This window comes from Cynocephalus volans, chromosome 7, assembly GCF_027409185.1.
Source record: "Cynocephalus volans isolate mCynVol1 chromosome 7, mCynVol1.pri, whole genome shotgun sequence".
NCBI lineage: Eukaryota > Metazoa > Chordata > Mammalia > Dermoptera > Cynocephalidae > Cynocephalus > Cynocephalus volans.
The window spans coordinates 143,281,954-143,298,593 of NC_084466.1; the positions used below are offsets into that span (position 1 = coordinate 143,281,954).

General features: G+C 45.2%; 1 protein-coding gene across 6 annotated transcripts in view; it reads left to right on the top strand.

Annotated features, from left to right (window-relative positions):
• The window catches only part of TCF7L2 (transcription factor 7 like 2), a 188,399-nt gene extending 172,066 nt beyond the window's left edge, over nucleotides 1-16,333 (top strand). For 4 of the 6 annotated variants that reach the window (XM_063102519.1, XM_063102520.1, XM_063102521.1 and 1 more), the window contains 6 exons: nucleotides 2,281-2,406; nucleotides 3,016-3,175; nucleotides 3,590-3,697; nucleotides 8,140-8,188; nucleotides 10,102-10,174; nucleotides 15,752-16,333. In XM_063102519.1, the coding sequence (XP_062958589.1) occupies nucleotides 2,281-2,406; nucleotides 3,016-3,175; nucleotides 3,590-3,697; nucleotides 8,140-8,188; nucleotides 10,102-10,174; nucleotides 15,752-16,157 (922 nt within the window). In that variant the 3' untranslated portion in view covers nucleotides 16,158-16,333. The remainder of the gene's footprint in view (nucleotides 1-2,280; nucleotides 2,407-3,015; nucleotides 3,176-3,589; nucleotides 3,698-8,139; nucleotides 8,189-10,101; nucleotides 10,175-15,751) is intronic. The other 2 variants (XM_063102524.1, XM_063102522.1) reach the window with 1 other exon arrangement.
• The last annotated feature ends 307 nt before the right edge of the window (nucleotides 16,334-16,640 follow it).

Genomic DNA, 16,640 nt, shown 5'->3' on the forward strand with positions numbered 1-16,640 from the left:
GACACACACAGTGACTAGAGTGTTTTTGTCCCCCCCCCCAAATATGTCTGTGCACATACTCTCATTCTGCAGGAAAGGAGCATATGTATTTGAGGAATGTCAAGCCTTTAAAATTCACAGTAAAAGCTGCCACTCCCACCGCTTCACCCAAGGGCTTGCAGGAACACGTGTTCTTAACTCATGCTTCCTCTGAGGCCTTGGAGCAGTGGGAAGGAACAGGGTGCAGCTTGGGAGCCCCGGTGCCTCTCAAGAGTGTGCTTGTCTCCTTTTTCAGTTTTTTGATGGGAAGGGGAAGGGGATGGAGGGTTTCTCCCTCTCTCTCTCTCTCTCTCTCTCTCTCTCCCCCTCCCCCCTCTCCCTCCCTCTCTCTCTCTCTCTCTCTCTGTCTCTGTCTCTGTCTCTCTCTCTGTCTGTCTGTCTCTCTCTCCCCCTCTCTCTCCCTCCCTCCCCCCCTCTGTCTCTCTCTCCCTCTCCCTCCCTCCCCCTCTCCCTCCCTCCCCCTCTGTCTCTCCCCCTCCTCCTCCCTCTTTCCCTCTCCCTCCTTCTCTCCCTGTCTCTCTCTCTCCCACTTTCCCTCTCTCCCTCTATCTCTTTGACACCCTAAAAGGACTTGCATGATTCTTTTTAAAAGATCATGTCATTGTTACCAAACTTCAGCACTGGCTTAAATTTGTAAAGGCTAATCAGGGTAGAATTTCCAAATCAAATGTTTACTGTGGCTCTGGGCCCCCTTCAAAAATCGGCATTAAAACCAGATAATTTTTTTCCTGTTGATCTAGGTAGATTCAGTTAGTACTTTAATTTTTTATCATGTTTTAAATTAACATTTGCTATATTATTTTGGCTAAATGGAAACTATCTCCAACCCACATGTGGGAAGAACCTTGTAAATAAATACAGGATTCTCTTGAAATAACTGTCATGGTAAAACCTCATTGGGACCTCTAGTTCACACCAGAGTCAGCTTTCTCAAGAGCAGGTTGTTATTCCCTAGGTGGTATGTTGGACTATTTTGGTTTGGATTTATCGAGAAAGCAACAGTTGCCGTGACTCAGGTTCTTCTTCACCCGAGTTCCCCCGTCTGCTCACGTGTCACTTTGCTAGCTGGAGCAGGAGGCTGCCATTTTGCTGTCTTTAGGGATTCTGCCCATTTTGTCCCTCACCCTACTTTTCTCCCCAGCAGTGAGACTTTCAGAGGGGTGGTTCTAACCCAGCACAAATCACGGTGACTCCAAGCATATCAGCAAATGTAAAAGCTGTTTGTCCAGTCCAGGTGTCAGTTTGCAGATGGGCCAGGAGTAGCTTGAAATTAGCTCGTAATGTCCCGGCTAATTTGCCTGGTTGGAAAATGCCAATTCGGGGCCTGAAACATGTTTTAGAGGACTTTCCTAAAAATGAATAGTAGTAAAGAGGAAAACACAAACTTTGTTTGTCTTTTCTTTATTTACAATTTTGATAATCATTTAGAAGTCTTTTTAATGATGCATAGGTGACATATCAAGTAAAAGTGATTTAGGAATCCTAAATCTTAGAGGAGAAAGAGCATACAAATCAGAATTCAAAGCTACATTTGCATGTGTGCTTTTTTTGTGTGTGTCTTTCCACAAAGGGATACGAGCTTATTCAGAATGTCCCTGACTTATGATGAGAACCACATAGGAAATATTTGAGTTTTTTCCTTTCTTTCTGCCTCACTCTCTCCCATTCCTGTCAAATGATGGGGCACAGCAACAAAAGAAAAATAAAAATGTTATTGCACTTCATCAACAGAATAAGGCCTAATGAGGCATGCACAGCATTGTCAAAAATGTATGTATGTTTCTCAGCCACGTTAATATTTTATTTAGCTGTCAATATACAACAAAAGATTTCACCTTTCATTGTAGAGCTGATTAGGACTTAGGAAATTGTCTTCTTAGATGCCACTAGTAATGCCTCAAAAAACAAGTGGACGTGCCATTTCCAGCAGGTAGTCCAACCCACTTTTTTGCCCAAGTACATCAGTTGAATTTGTCTCTTGCTAAAGATGTTAAAAATCATAATGTCTCATGTCAGTAGCAATAATGAAGGGGAAGATTGGCTTTAATGACATTATGAGAATCATTATGTTTAATTTATCGCTAATTAATGCTGACAGGTTTCATATGCCCTGGGTTGCTTTCATGTGAGTGTTACATGTGGGTTTTTTTTTTTTCTTTTTTTCTTTTTAATTGTGTGTACTCATCCCTCCTCATTCATTCATTTTGATTCTGACGATTTACACAGCTTTCTGTCTTCTAGGTTCCCTCCCCACATGGTCCCACCACATCATACTCTACACACGACTGGCATTCCCCATCCGGCTATAGTCACACCAACAGTCAAACAGGAATCCTCCCAGAGTGACGTCGGCTCACTCCATAGCTCGTAAGTGTTGCTCTTTTTATGGCTTTCTTCGTAGCCATAGTGTTGAGCAAGTCCGGGGCTGTGCGGTGGCAGCTCTGCAGAGGGCAGGCCTTCCTTGGTTTGCTTCCAGCAGACACCCGGCCTTTGTGGGCTCTGGGCTCCCTTATAAAGAGGAGAAAAATGCACAGTGGCGGAGTTTCACTGATTGCACCCACTGCGGTTAGAGCACAACCCTTTTGTGTGTGTGTGTGTGTGTGTACTTGGATGGACTGGGATTTGTAACCACTTCCCTGTCCTCTAACCCGTAACTGAACATTTGGGGCCCTGTTTTGCAAGCACAAGAAAACCCTGCCTTGGCAGAGACGGCAACAATGTGCTTTCCCCCCGGCTTGGGAAAATGGTGTATTTGTGAAACTTGAGGAAGTGATTACAAAATCTCTCTTTTCTCCCACCCCCTCCCCAGGTTATTTTTGTTCCATTTTCTGGGGTGGGGAAGACTAAAAGTGGAAGCATGCTTTTTATTCAAAAGTGCTAGGCTCAAGTGTGAAGGAGACGGGCCCTCGGCTTTGGAGGAAGTTGGACCATGTGATTGTTTATTGGCTTATGTCTGTCGGTTTTGTCTCTATCCAGAAAGCATCAGGACTCCAAAAAGGAAGAAGAAAAGAAGAAGCCCCACATAAAGAAACCTCTTAACGCATTCATGTTGTATATGAAGGAAATGAGAGCGAAGGTCGTCGCTGAGTGCACATTGAAAGAAAGCGCAGCCATCAACCAGATCCTCGGGCGCAGGGTAGGTGACCCCTTCCCGAGCAGATGAGGTGGAAGGGTGGACTTGGATGCAGAAGTGTCCCTGTCCTAATTTCTTTGGAGAATCCTTTCTCTGTAGCCACATTCTGAATCCTCGAATGGCCTCCATTGAGTCAGGGCCAGTAATTCCACATCCAGAGGACACTGAGAACAGCCACACCTCTGTAGTCTTCCCCCACCCCTGGACAGACAGTAAAGGATAGAATGACACAGATGACAGATCATGTTTTGCCTGAGTACTCCCATCAGTGCCAGGACTCAGCAAACTGTCAGTGTCTGCAGATGATACCGTTTCTGGCTGGGCTCACCTGAAAAAGCAGCCTCATTCACTCCCTGGCCGTGGTATAGTTTGTGATGTTTCTGTGTGTGTCTCCCTCTCACCCGCTGTCCCCTCCAGTGGCATGCACTGTCCAGAGAAGAGCAAGCGAAATACTACGAGCTGGCCCGGAAGGAGCGACAGCTTCACATGCAGCTGTACCCCGGCTGGTCCGCGCGGGATAACTATGTAGGTGGATCTTTTTCCTTCAGACTAGCGTCTGTAGAGATGTAGCGTCTGTCCGTATTGACAGAGACCCGTAACTGCCGACCTGAATCAGGCCTCAGGACCATTCAGTCGGCCCACTTCTGGGACCGTTAGCATCTTGCTTGGTCTCCATACTGGGGGGTCTTGTCTTGGCTTCCAGTCTGGCTCAATCAGCATGTAGTAGTTCTTCAGGGAGGAGGGGGTAAACTGATGCTCCAGGGTTCCAGCTTGGGACCATGAATGAGATTGATTTGGGCTGTCCACACCTGTTTCCCCCTTTCTTAGAAGAGGTGGGGCTCTAGGATACACCCAAAGAAGCTTAAGTTTTGGGTTAGGTGCCCCGTGCTCCTCAGCAGCGATCAGTGGTGTGGTCTTCTGGGGAAGAGCAGCAGGTAGGGGTGGAGGGAGAGAGTTTAATTCCTCATAGGTATTCCAGCAGGACATTTACCCTTAAGAAGGAAAAACAAAACAATAGCCTTATGCCATGGCACAGTAGCAGTTGGAAGTCTGCTTCATCCTGAGAGGGGCATGATGGGGTATCCATGAAAGTAGCTAGTGGAAGTCATCCTTGGGCAGGATGGATGCAGTGAGTCTGGGCCCAGCGGGGGTAGGTAAAGGTGTGTGTCGTGTGATGTGTGTGTTCCGGGTCTCAGTGCTGGCTGCAGGATGTGCCTAATTTCCTCTCTTGGTTTTTAGAAAACACTGGAGGATTATTGTTTTTACCAAATGCAGCGGTAGTGACACTCAGGATTTCTCTCCTGCCATCAACTTGCTTGTCTTTTGGAGACTTCTGTCCCTTCTCACCGTTATCTCTGATCCTGCATTTTGCCCAGTAGCTCAAGTTCTGGACTCTCTTTCCTCTCTAGATGAAGGAAATACCTCTTCATTTGCCTGATACTTTATTACATGACGTTTGGTTTCATGAAATGATTTTACCGTCCACTCTTCGGGGGAAAACAAAACCCGCCAATGCCAGCATAGGCTTCTCCTCCCTTCTTGTTGGTGTCACGGAGCCGTCAGGGCTCCCTGACATGACGCTCCCATTGGCATCATCGGTGGTGAAGAAGCTCTTTCTGTACGGGGTTAAGATCATTCAATTATTACTGATTGTGAAGTACTGTGCACAAGGTAATATGGGGATTCAGATTAAGTTAGATGTTTTACTCTCTCAACTTGGCATCCACAGGAGGTCACAAATATCCACATGAATATGAGGTCCGTAGTTTCTTCTTGCTCTGACTAGCTATTTCAAGCTTTCTACCTCTTTATTCTCGTACTTGTAAGCATGTGCTTGCTGTGAAGATGGGGAAGAAGGGAGAACAGAGACTGTTGGGCTTAACTCCCACGCCCCTGCCCATGTCTCCCTAGTCCCCGCCGCCCTTAGCTGGCAGCACTGGACTGTCCTCCCACTGGGAGTTGAAACAGGAAGCAGTGCTAGTACCTCTTGAGTGGCACTTTTGCTCTGCTGAGAGCCCTTGTCACTGACAGATGGGCAGCACAAGGTCTTACCTGCTTGGGACCTTTCCATTTGTCCTCAGCGTGAGTGCGGTGGGGAAGCCTTTCTTCTGGAGCTGAAAGGGAGAGGATGAGAAAGTTAATGCTCTCCCACAGGCTTGCTGCTCACCCCCACCTGACCCCGAGGTGGAGCTTTCCAGCAGCAGGCAAGCTCCACAGCCTCCTCACAGGCAGCCACATCATTTCAGGACAGCTGCTCTCCTCGTTTCAGGTCACAGGTTCTTAGAGTTCATCTCCAGCTTCTACCTGCTACAGACCCAATTCTCTGAGTAATCCAGAATGGTGCCACAGAGAGGATTCAGTTTCTTGGTAGACGTCCTATCCCCAGTAAGCATTTGGGGTCATGCATAGTAGGGCTATGCATGTACAGCTGTGTAGGGAGTGCACTGCTCAACTCTAGGTTGTGCCATTTACACAGTGTGTCTGTGCAAATGGTGTTCCTTTTCCCTGGAGTTGTGCAGGGGGAAATCTCCAGAAAGATGCAAAGCAGACTTTGTGATAGCTACATGACTTGCCTGGGAGTCTTTTAGACACAGTATCGCCCAAGGCTTTTTGTGAAGTGCTTTCTAGGTTTTGGAAGGTCCATGAGGCACTTGAAGTGACTTTAGCTCAGTTTTACATTCAGAAGATGGTTTGGTATAATGGGAACCCCTGAGAACACTCGAGAGAAAGTTTAGAGGTAGGTCTGGATTTAGGGCTACGGGAACTTTATCTCTGCTAAGGGGTATGTTATGGTTGCTCATTACACGTGAGTGTGAGCATACACACTCTCGCTCCTTCCTTTTGTGCCCAAGGAAAAGTCTGGAGGCAAGAATCATAGCATTGAAGCTTTTATGGGTTTAACTCTGGTGGAAATTTGTTACTGTTTCTTTTTAACTAACTTGACATAGGAGTTTCTATAAATTACTTTGGTGATTGTAAAGTCCAAAAGGTTCTTCTGGAAAATGTTTTCTGAGCTATCCTCATGTCTCTTTGACATTCCTGCTCTTCTAGCCAGTGGTGACAGAAGCCTTTATATTGCTACCTCAGGAAAGTAGAGTTGAGTAAAACAGTCACATTTGGGTTGTCAGACTTGGCACATTCCACAGAGCACAGGAGAAAATATTTGGGGTACCGTAGTAATATCTAGCCGCTGGCGTTGTATTAGAGCTTTATTTCCTTTCTAAGTCTTCCTTGTTAAGTAGAGATAAATCCTGTGCCATTTGCTCACCTGAGCTGTTTTTTCCTAACCCCTATATTAGGCCCTTTCTTTCTTTTGTCACTTTTAAAGGGGTAATGGGGTGGCCATCTCCATTGAGACGTGTCTTCCTCTTCAGTAAGTTGTGTTTATAAACTTCGTTCATATCCTCTTCCTATTAAAACACAGTCCCTGTCCTTCCTCAGTCGTGAGTGTCTTAGTTATAGATCCTAAAATGACAGCTTCGCACGGGTAGAGGAATTTTCAAGTGCCTTCAGAATATATTGCAAGGAATTAGAAGTGGACAAAGGATGACCGAGAAGCCCTTGGGTATGAGGATGCCCACACCCCTCGAAGGTGAAATGTTTCTGTGCTGAGTTTTTACTTCAGGCTCCTAAATCAACTGAAACTGGACCCTCCTATCTGTTCAGAGACAGCCTGGTGGCACTTTGCTCCTTACATGGGGAGGTTCAAGCGGGAAGATAGGGCACACAGGCTCACGAGACTTGGACCTTGGAAGAAGGCACATGAACTCTTTAAAAAAAAAAAAAAAAGTATACCAAGGAACATAGCGTGTTTAAACAGAAGCGCTGAACCCTAAAGGCTGAAATGAATTTCCCAAGTGGCACTGGTGTCTTGACCTGTGAAAAAAGGGGCCTTCTCTAAACAGGTGGTTCTCGGCCCTTAGATGGAACCGTAGCTCTGGTCTCTTCACTTGGAGGGTCCCCTTGTACAGCCTAACACAATCTCAAGTTTTCTACCTGTCATTGCCCTTTTCTCTATATTGACATCAATGTACCGTGAGAACCTTTAAGCAAAGGTAATATTTAGATATCTGAATCACACAGAAGTATAAGATCATTCCGTTTTTATTTATCCCAGGCAGCTAACTCACATGGATAGGGCTGACACCGATGTGGTGACAAGGAACCAGTTTCAGACTTGGAATGAGGCAGTTGCCTGTACAGAATTCCTCCCTAGTCACATTCCACATCCACGATCGTGAGTAGACTGTCAGGATAGCAAGGAGGATCAGGTTGGAGAATTGGAGAATATGAATGACTCCATGCAATCCATCACCCTTTATTGGTGGGGAAAAAAGTTTCCTTAGAGGGCCAGGCATTAAATGTGTAGGTAGCAGAGTCTCATGATTAAGGGCTGTGGAGCCAAGACCACCTGAGTTTCCATCCCGGCCCTATCCCTTGTTAGCTGTGTGACCTCAGAAAGTTACCTAACCCCTCTGTTTCTTAGTCGGAGTGGCAACAATACCTGTTGTATAAGATTGTTATGAGGATGAAATGAGTCATTATGAGTAGCACACTTAGAATTGTGCCTGGCATCTCAATAATTGTAATAATTACCAACCATATTGGTATGTGCTCAATAAATGTTGGCTATTTTTCTTAGAAGTATTATCATCCTCTTCCCTTTTATGGAATCAAATGCTCTGGGTCAAGTGTGAGGGTGCACAGAGGTGCACGAGAAAAGAAGTCTTTCCTTTACCACCCACTGCTTCCTTCTCTTCTCCTAAGAAGCGTGCATCCCTCCAGGTGGGGTACAGTTAAGAGTATTTGGATTAAAGGGGTTTGGAGGTTGGACAGACTCCAGGGGTAGGTGTGGTTGGAGTTGTCAGTATGATCCCTTCCTCCTGCCTTCTCCTTCCAGGTGAGCCCAGCACCCTCCTCCCATCCGTTTCTTGCAGTAATTCTCTGTGTTTCATCTGTTCTTCTAGGGGAAGAAGAAAAAGAGGAAAAGGGACAAGCAGCCAGGAGAGACCAACGGTAAGTTACAACGACCAGGCTGGGGAAGGAGCGGTAGTCTGAGGACCACTCTCTTATGTTAGGCTTCCATCTGGGGGAGGCAGGAGAAATTCAAGGCCAGGACATTGTGGGGGAACCCATCTTAGACAGCCTTTTTGTTTATGCATTTTAATTAATTGCTTCATGACTGCCCTTTTAAAGCTAGTAACATTCATTGTTGCATGAAAAGCACATTGTAATTCTAGTGGAATGTGTTTTTAAATAACTGCAAAGCCTGTAACTGGAGAGTGAGTAGTAGGCATGCCTATGCCGGGATTTATACAGTCTGCTTATTTTGTATGTGTCTGAGAAGGGATGAGGAGGGGGCTTAGGGGAGTAGAAGGGGGCGTGTGTGTGAGTGTTTGGTATTAACTGGGCTGTTCCTGAATGTTCTGATGCATGCCTTTACAGTGGTAAATTGCACCCATTTTAAATTAAGGAGGTTTGTCATTCTCTAGAAGAAATTAGAAATACTGCATAGGCAATCTCAGAGGTCCCTTGGAGAAGGCCAGGCTTTTACCAACAAACAAAAATTTTGAAGGCTTTGTATAATTTGTTCTTTTTTTTCAGAACACAGCGAATGTTTCCTAAATCCTTGCCTTTCACTTCCTCCGATTACAGGTGCTAATGTCATTTTGAGTCATTAAAATAGTTGATAAACTGTTTTTTAATTTTTCTTGCCATTATAGTTTTATTAACGTTGAACACGTATGACGTTTGAACATTCTTTAAAGTGACCATCTACACGGTTTCGTATGTTTCGGTAGATTTTTTTTTTTTTTCAGTTGCTTTTGTTGGTTTTTGAATTTAATTTAACTTTTATTTTGTTTGTTTATTTATTTTTCCCATAACAGTTGTTTAAGCGGTGATGACAGTAATTTAGAGTTGAACTAACTGTGCAAATTGAATATGCAGTATTTCTTTAAAAGAGACTGGTTAAAAAAAAAAAATGGAAGGAATTCAGTAATAAACCTCCTTAATCTAATGGCATTTTGTTCATTGCTCCCACTAAGTTTTCTCCTGCAAGCATGCATTCGCAGTATGATTATTTTTTCCTTTGCTTTTTTTTTATTTTAGTTTTTTTCTTCCTTTTGCTTCTCATAATTTGCAAATCCACTAGCATATTTACTGACTGTGCCTGCTTAAATGCTGCTATGAGCTTCTAACTAACTCTTAACAGCTCATTCACACAGCCTGTTTACCTTTACCTGTTCCTCTCTTAATATTAATGAAAATAGATAGAAAAAAAAAAGAAAGGATGAACATTCCAAAAGCTGCAATATCCCAATCCCACAACCCTTTTCTTTCTTTATTTCTTTCTGTTTTGTTTTGTTTCATTCTGTTTTTATTTGTAGTTTTTTTTAAACTGTTTTACTCTAAGAAGAAAAAAGCATGTTACAAACTTAATTCCCTCCGCTTTATTTTCTTCTTTAAGAAAAAACAATTGAGAGGAAAAAAAAGGAAAAACAGAACTAAAAGAGGAAAACTATTTAAAAGATTGAGTTCTTCAGTATCTAACTTCCCTGTGTCAGCGCAAACTGAGTCTGAGAGTCAGTCCTTAAAGAAGGGATACTGCAGCTTTATTTGCAACAGCTAATTTCACAAGTTGAATAAGAATGTGATTTTTACCTTTTTTTTTTTTTTAAATTAAAGAACGTTAAAAAACAAAAGTCAATATTTTGCAATTAGTAACCAGGTCATTGATTTATTCCCTTTTTTATTTTGATTTTTTTTCTTATTTGTATCTTTCTCTCCCCCCTCCCTCCCTCCCTCCCTCCCTCCCTCTCTCTCTCTCTCTCTCTCTCCCCCTCCTCTCTCTCTCTCTCTCTCCTCTCTCTCTCTCTCCCCCTTTCTCCCACGTCCTCCTCTGCTCGCTTCTTTCTGAACTCATTCAGACCTGAGCGCTCCTAAGAAATGCCGAGCGCGCTTTGGCCTTGATCAACAGAATAACTGGTGCGGCCCTTGCAGGTGTGTATAGTTTCCCAGATTCGCTGTGCTGGTTTGCAGCTGGTCTCTTCGGTCCTTTCCCCCTTCTCTGGCCTGTTGCTTTGTAGCTCTGTGTGTGGATCTTAGGAGACATGAGGGAGTGGGACACTGCCATGTGTTTGGGCTCTCTGAGGGATGTGCTTATTCTCCCGCTGCTGCTAGCCAAAATGCCACTGTAAAACAGCATCATTTGTGCCTCCTCGGGTCAGCGACCACAACCCCCAGCGCGCCCCCTCCCAGGGAATGTTGCCTGCCAACCCCCTTTCTTGTGACAGCCCAGGATCGTCATCCTGGCCTAGGTAGAAGCAAATGACGTCACCTTCTCCCCTCCTCTTCTCTCTCTTTTTATTTATTTTTCATTGTTGTTTTTTGGTTTCTGGTTGTTGTTTTTTTGTGTGTGTGTTTTATCATTTTATTTCATTTTTTTTTTCTTTTGACGCATAGCAGTCCTTTCCTTTCGTGCCCTTGGTGAGGGAAGCTGATCACATAGAGCCGAGGTGGTGTAGAAGAGAAGTAAGCTGTAGCTGAGAGTTCACATCCAACTGAGCACGACCCACCATTGTGTTGTATTTTTTGTGTTTACCTTATGCTAACAGATGCAAATACTCCAAAGAAGTGTCGGGCACTGTTCGGGCTTGACCGACAGACTTTATGGTGCAAACCGTGCAGGTATATTACCACTGCGAGGCCTTTGGGAAAATCAAAGCATTCTGTCCTTCTCGTACCTTAGTGTGACAATTTTATTTTGACCTCATTCCCATCTACTTTCCCCACTGGCATCAATATTAATAATCCTCATTCTTCCAAATTTCCTTGCTAATTTTATGCCGTTTCCTCTCCTCACTTTCTCTCTTTCCCCTCTGCTCTTACAAATAACATATCCCTGGTGGCAGGACTGAGACCACAACCCTAACAAACAAGGATGGGCGCTTTTCCTTTTGCTTGGAAAGCCAGCATCCTGGACCTGGCCCGGCCCTAGGAGTGCCTGGGTGGCATGTGTATTGATCATAGAGAATCACCATTTCCAAAGGTTTGAGCAAGCTGAGACTTGGCAGCAATAGCATTCCTGTGCACTTAAGGCCAAGACTCTCAGAGAAGTGCTATGGGGCAGGCTTTTCTTTTTCCTCTCTCTTTTTTTCTTTTTCTTTCTTTTTTTTTTTTTTTTTCGATGTTTAAAAACCACGTATCTCTGTACGGAGGAGTTGGTTAGTTGACATTGTTTTACAGTGCTGAAAAAGAAGCGTGGCATTGAACGGCAGGCACCAGCTAAAGCACGCAGCAAGGATACTGCAGCGTTGTAGGCCTGCAGAATTGAAAAAAAAAATTATATATACACACTTATATATGTATGTACATAGCATTGGTTCCAAAATGCATCAGAACAGCCCAGAAGAGTCCAAATTAAGCACCCATGTTCCACCTGCAGGTTTCTAGCCAACCTGTATTCTCAGGGAAGATGTAGGTACTTCCTTCTTGTTGGAGGGATACCAACTAGTTCCTGTCTCATTTTCTTTTCTTTAATTGACCACCTTTGGTTAAATTTGTTGTTTCTTTGTTCTGATACAAGCAGTCTTTGAATTTGGAATATTATGATGGTAGGTATTTCAACACCCCAAACATGCTTCCCTGTCTGTAGTTCCTCCTCGTCCCGTGTCCCTCTCCTCCATACCTTTGCCATGTGCTCCGTGTTTAGACGTTAGATCAGATGTTCATCCCATTACATGCATGCCCACAAGTCTCCTGTGTCTCTTCCCCCCTTCTCTGATGCCAGTACGAGAGATCGATGAAGTGCCTTGCATTGACCAAACAAATGTTTAGGGGAGAGAGACCCTGAGACTCTTTACCGAGAGGGAACGACATAGACGACCCTCTGCCCATTGAGTGAGGGATTTGGAGCCTTAGATGCTCCCTGAGCAGGAGAGGAATCCCCCAGTCATTCTGTGACATGGTGGTGTTCACAGAGGTGACAGGGTCCTTTCAACACAGTCCTGAGGTCTTCTCTGGACAGCAGAAAGAACTTTTGTGATGAAGTTAACGAAGGATATGTTAGGTATTTAATTGGGATTAGCCAGGGAGGACAGGGACTCTCTTACCTTGTCAAAGAAGTGGATTTGTCAAAATTTTATATGTGCCAAGTGGGAAGACAGAGAATCCTGTTCTGAGATGCCGTGCCATGGAAAGTGACTGGCTAACCGCAGGGGCCACTCACAAGAGGGTTTCTGATGATCTGTACAAACATACAACTGACACCATTGTGTACACCTCACAATAAGGCTGGTTCAGGTGCCTTGTTTATTTTATTTGTGGGGGTGGTGGTGGTTTATTCTACAAATTAGACTTGGCTTTTTTTTCTTTTTTCTTTTTTTCTTTCTCTTCTAGAAGATATTGCGAACATCGAGCAGGAAAGATATCCCCTCCTCAGACACAGCCACACTTTGCTTAAATCCAGGGTGTGGTATCTTTCTCAGAGACCAGAATTTTTTTGATTTTTTATATTTTTACCCAAAACCCCACAAAAACTAAAAAAAAAAACCCACTGCGAACCTAAAACCTTTGTAGCTGCTTCATGTTTCAGCAGCATTATTTTCTAAAATGTAGCTTAAGGGACTATCAATATGGCGGCGTTTCTTTTGTCCCAAATGCTTAGAGGCCTCTGGTCAAAGGAGCTGGGGATCCAACGGGCTCCCCACATCCCCAGTTTTCTTTCAGCCTCAGCATCTTCAGAATTTTCCCGGGAGCCATTTTTTCTTCTGTTGGGGATGCTTTTTATACCGTAAAAGCATTAGCAAGTGCATTTCTGCTGTCTTTTATGGGTGTCATTCCGAAACAGGACAGGAAGAACCCTTAGTTTCCTTTCAGAATAAATATACAAGATGCTAAAAATAGGTTTCTAAGAGGCCACCCTTCTGATTGGAGATGGAGCCTAGATGGGGGGTGGGTAAGAGCAGGGGTTTTGTACAAGTAGTTACCTGTCCCTTTTTCCCTCAACTTTGCTTTTTAACTCTGCCATGACCACACCTGGCTTGGTGCTAAAATCAATAAAACAAAATGTGCTTTTTTTAAAAAAAGAAAAAATCAGTTGCAAACCGAGGCATTTTCTGACTCATCAGAAATGTGTGTGTGTTCAACTGCCTTCTGCCAGCCGCTTACTAGAAGGAGCATCATTGTGTCATCATAGTCTTCATGTCCCATGTTCAGAATGCCCCCACTCATTTCCATGATCTGGAAACTTCCATGTCATAAGGAGGGTGGGAAGGGTGAGGAAAGCTCCAGAAATGCTCCTAGCCAATCAGCACTCCTAGCTTGCCACACAGGGTTTCTCATTTTATTTGATGTTTGAGGACATTTTAACAAGATTCTGTTTTGAGCCCACCAAGTTGCTCTTTCCGTCTTTTCACTCTGCCCTAATATAGCATGGAATGCTGCTTGGTGCTGTCCCCTCGTCTTCCCGGTTGTCCCCCCTTTCTCTCTTGCCTTTTTTCTTATTTTCCCTGTTGCTTTCTCAGTTTTGCTTATGCTCTCCCCCCACCCTCACCTTCTTTCCTTCTCCCATTTTTAAAATGCATGGACATCTTAGTTTTTTGAGCATGTTTTGATCTGCAGGCTAAGGTGGTTTAAAACTCCGAGAGGCTTAATTATCTATCTTGGTTCCTGGGATGGGAGTGGAACCCGGAGTTTATTTCAGCCTATCCTGGGGAGAAAAAGGAACCTTGCCAAATTGAGGGGGAGAGGGGGTTGCACCCGCTCCCCCAGAGTTCCTTCTGACCCAGACGGGACAGACAGGCCCTGAGGCCACCAGCCCCATGGGTCTTGGCCTCTGGGAGGCAGGGAGGGCTGAGCATGCTCCCTTCCACCCCTGTTCCTGCCTCCTGCCATCTTGCTGAGTCCACACCCCAGGCAATGAGGGCACAATCAGACGGCTCTGGGGCACAGACCGAGAGGAGGAGCTCTCAACACACCCCCTTCCTTTCAAAGGCCAGTGACATCGTCCGACAGTGGTTGCCTTCACACAGACAGCATCCTGGTTGCTTTCCAGCGGCAGAAAGCCGGCCAGTGCTCACACACTTGTTTTAGATGGAGTGTTCTCAGCCATGGTTCTGACTATATTCTAAGACTCCTTAGACGAGCACATTCCCTGTATCTGTATTATTTTTATAGCACTAGTGGGATTGATTCCCCAGGATCACCTTTCCTACCAAATTTTGTCCCATCAGATGGGGATTCATGGTGGGAGAAGCTTTGAAGTCACATGCTCAATTTCTTGAGTTGATTTTTCCAGACCTCATCCTTTGATGATAAGCAAGAAAGGCTCTGAAATTTTCATTCCTGTTTCTTACATAAATGGGTAGTCAAGAGGGGAGATTCTGGGTTTTGGTGCAGGGCAGAACTAGTCTTTCTGGTTTAAACACTGATGGTCTCCCAAACCCAGGAAGGTCCACGCTGCGATTCCCTGGCATTTCTTCTTGGTCGTCACTCCTTTGTGACCGGCGTGTGCTGCGCCCTCCATTTACTGGCCTCGGCCCAGGGACAAGGACAGTACGCCCCTCCGTCCCACCCTCACCGGTTCTCCTTCCAACCTTCCCATGAGGGGGTGGGGGAGGGGAGGCCCCAAATCGTAAAACAAAAATGAAGTTTGAATCTTCATTTAATCCACAACCTGCAGGCCATACAACCAGTTATTCTTGTTCCTTTGGATCATTTTTCTGTTTTTCTTATTCTCCCCCTCCCCCACCTTTGTTTATCCTCTTCTACCTGTTTTCAGTGGTTTTCATTTGCTTATTTTTTTGTTTGTTTTGGTTGTTTCGGTTTTTTAGTTTCTTTTTTTGGTTTTTGTTTCTCCCCTCCCGTCTCACCTGACTCTGACCTCTCTTGATTTGGTGCGGTTCTTAACAGACAAGGCCGAAGGCCTCTGGGCGCCAGCAGCCTCACGGTGGTGGTGTGTTAAAGCCTTTAAGCCTCTTGCTAGCGCTGCCTTCAGCTGCGTGGGCTCAACAGTCAGCATGTTGAGAGTTTCATATTGATACGAGGCGGCTGGGGAAGGAGCTCTGTCTTTCTCTTTTAAGCACACACAAGCAGCCACACATCACTGGGGGCTGGGGGAGGGGAGTGGTGACAATTGGGGGAGGGGGGCTCATTGGAATGTGATGGGAAAATGAGGGACTGTCTGAGCCAAATGAGACATAACAAGCTTTTCAGTTCATCTCCATTGGGACCAAGCCACATTCTGGCAAATAGGTGCCACCGTCTGCAGGTGGCTTCCTTTAGTCTGCTCGATTATATTTGGGGGGAAGGGAGGTCATGGGTGTTTAGGAGGGGTGGGCAAGCAGGTAGGGAGTTCTCAACTCTGAAATATTTTATTTGCCGGAGCAGGCTCAGATGTGGGCCCTAGTTCAGGGAGGCCACGCCCTGGTGTGACTTTACCTGTCCCCTGGCCACCGGGCATGTCATCTCTGTGGGACATCCGTGAGGTGACCTCCTCTTGGCTGTGAGCATTAGATAATTCTCTGCCTTGGCATCTTTACCCTTTATTCACAGACAACTCTCTCCCCCTGTTTCTAGGAGAAAAAAAAAGTGCGTTCGCTACATACAAGGTGAAGGCAGCTGCCTCAGCCCACCCTCTTCAGATGGAAGCTTACTAGATTCGCCTCCCCCCTCCCCACACCTGCTAGGCTCCCCTCCCCGAGACGCCAAGCCACAGACTGAGCAGACCCAGCCGCTCTCGCTGTCCCTGAAGCCCGACCCCCTGGCCCACCTGTCTATGATGCCTCCGCCGCCCGCCCTCCTGCTGGCCGAGGCCACCCATGGCAAGGCCTCTGCCCTCTGTCCCAACGGGGCCCTGGACCTGCCTCCCGTCGCCCCAGCCTCCTCGCTTGCACAGCCGTCGACATCTTCCTTACATTCCCACAGCTCTCTGGCCGGGACCCAGCCCCAGCCACTGTCCCTGGTCACTAAGTCTTTAGAATAGCTTTAGCTTCGTTAGCCCCGGTCGGTTGGATTGAGTGTCCTGTTTCGCTTCTCTTGGTTTGCCCCCCCTTTGAAAGTCTTTTGTTTTGTACTCTTTTAATTTTGTGCCACGTGGCTACATTAGTTGATGTTTATCGAGTTCATTGGTCAATATTTGACCCACTCTTATTTCAATTTCTCCTTTTAAATATGTAGATGAGAGAAGAACCTCATGATTCTACCAAAATTTTTATCAACAGCTGTTTAAAGTCTTTGTAGCGTTTAAAATATATATATATATATACATATCTGTTATGTAGTTCGGATAGCCTAGTTTTAAAAGACTGATTAAAAAACAAAAAGAAAAAAAAAAAAGAAGCAATTTTGAAGCAGCCCTCCAGAAGGAGTTGGTTCTGTATTATTTGTATTAAATACGAGCTTGCGAACCAATCATTCTACATCTGGTTTTTAAACCATAAGGGCACGAGGAATGCAGTGCCGCTCC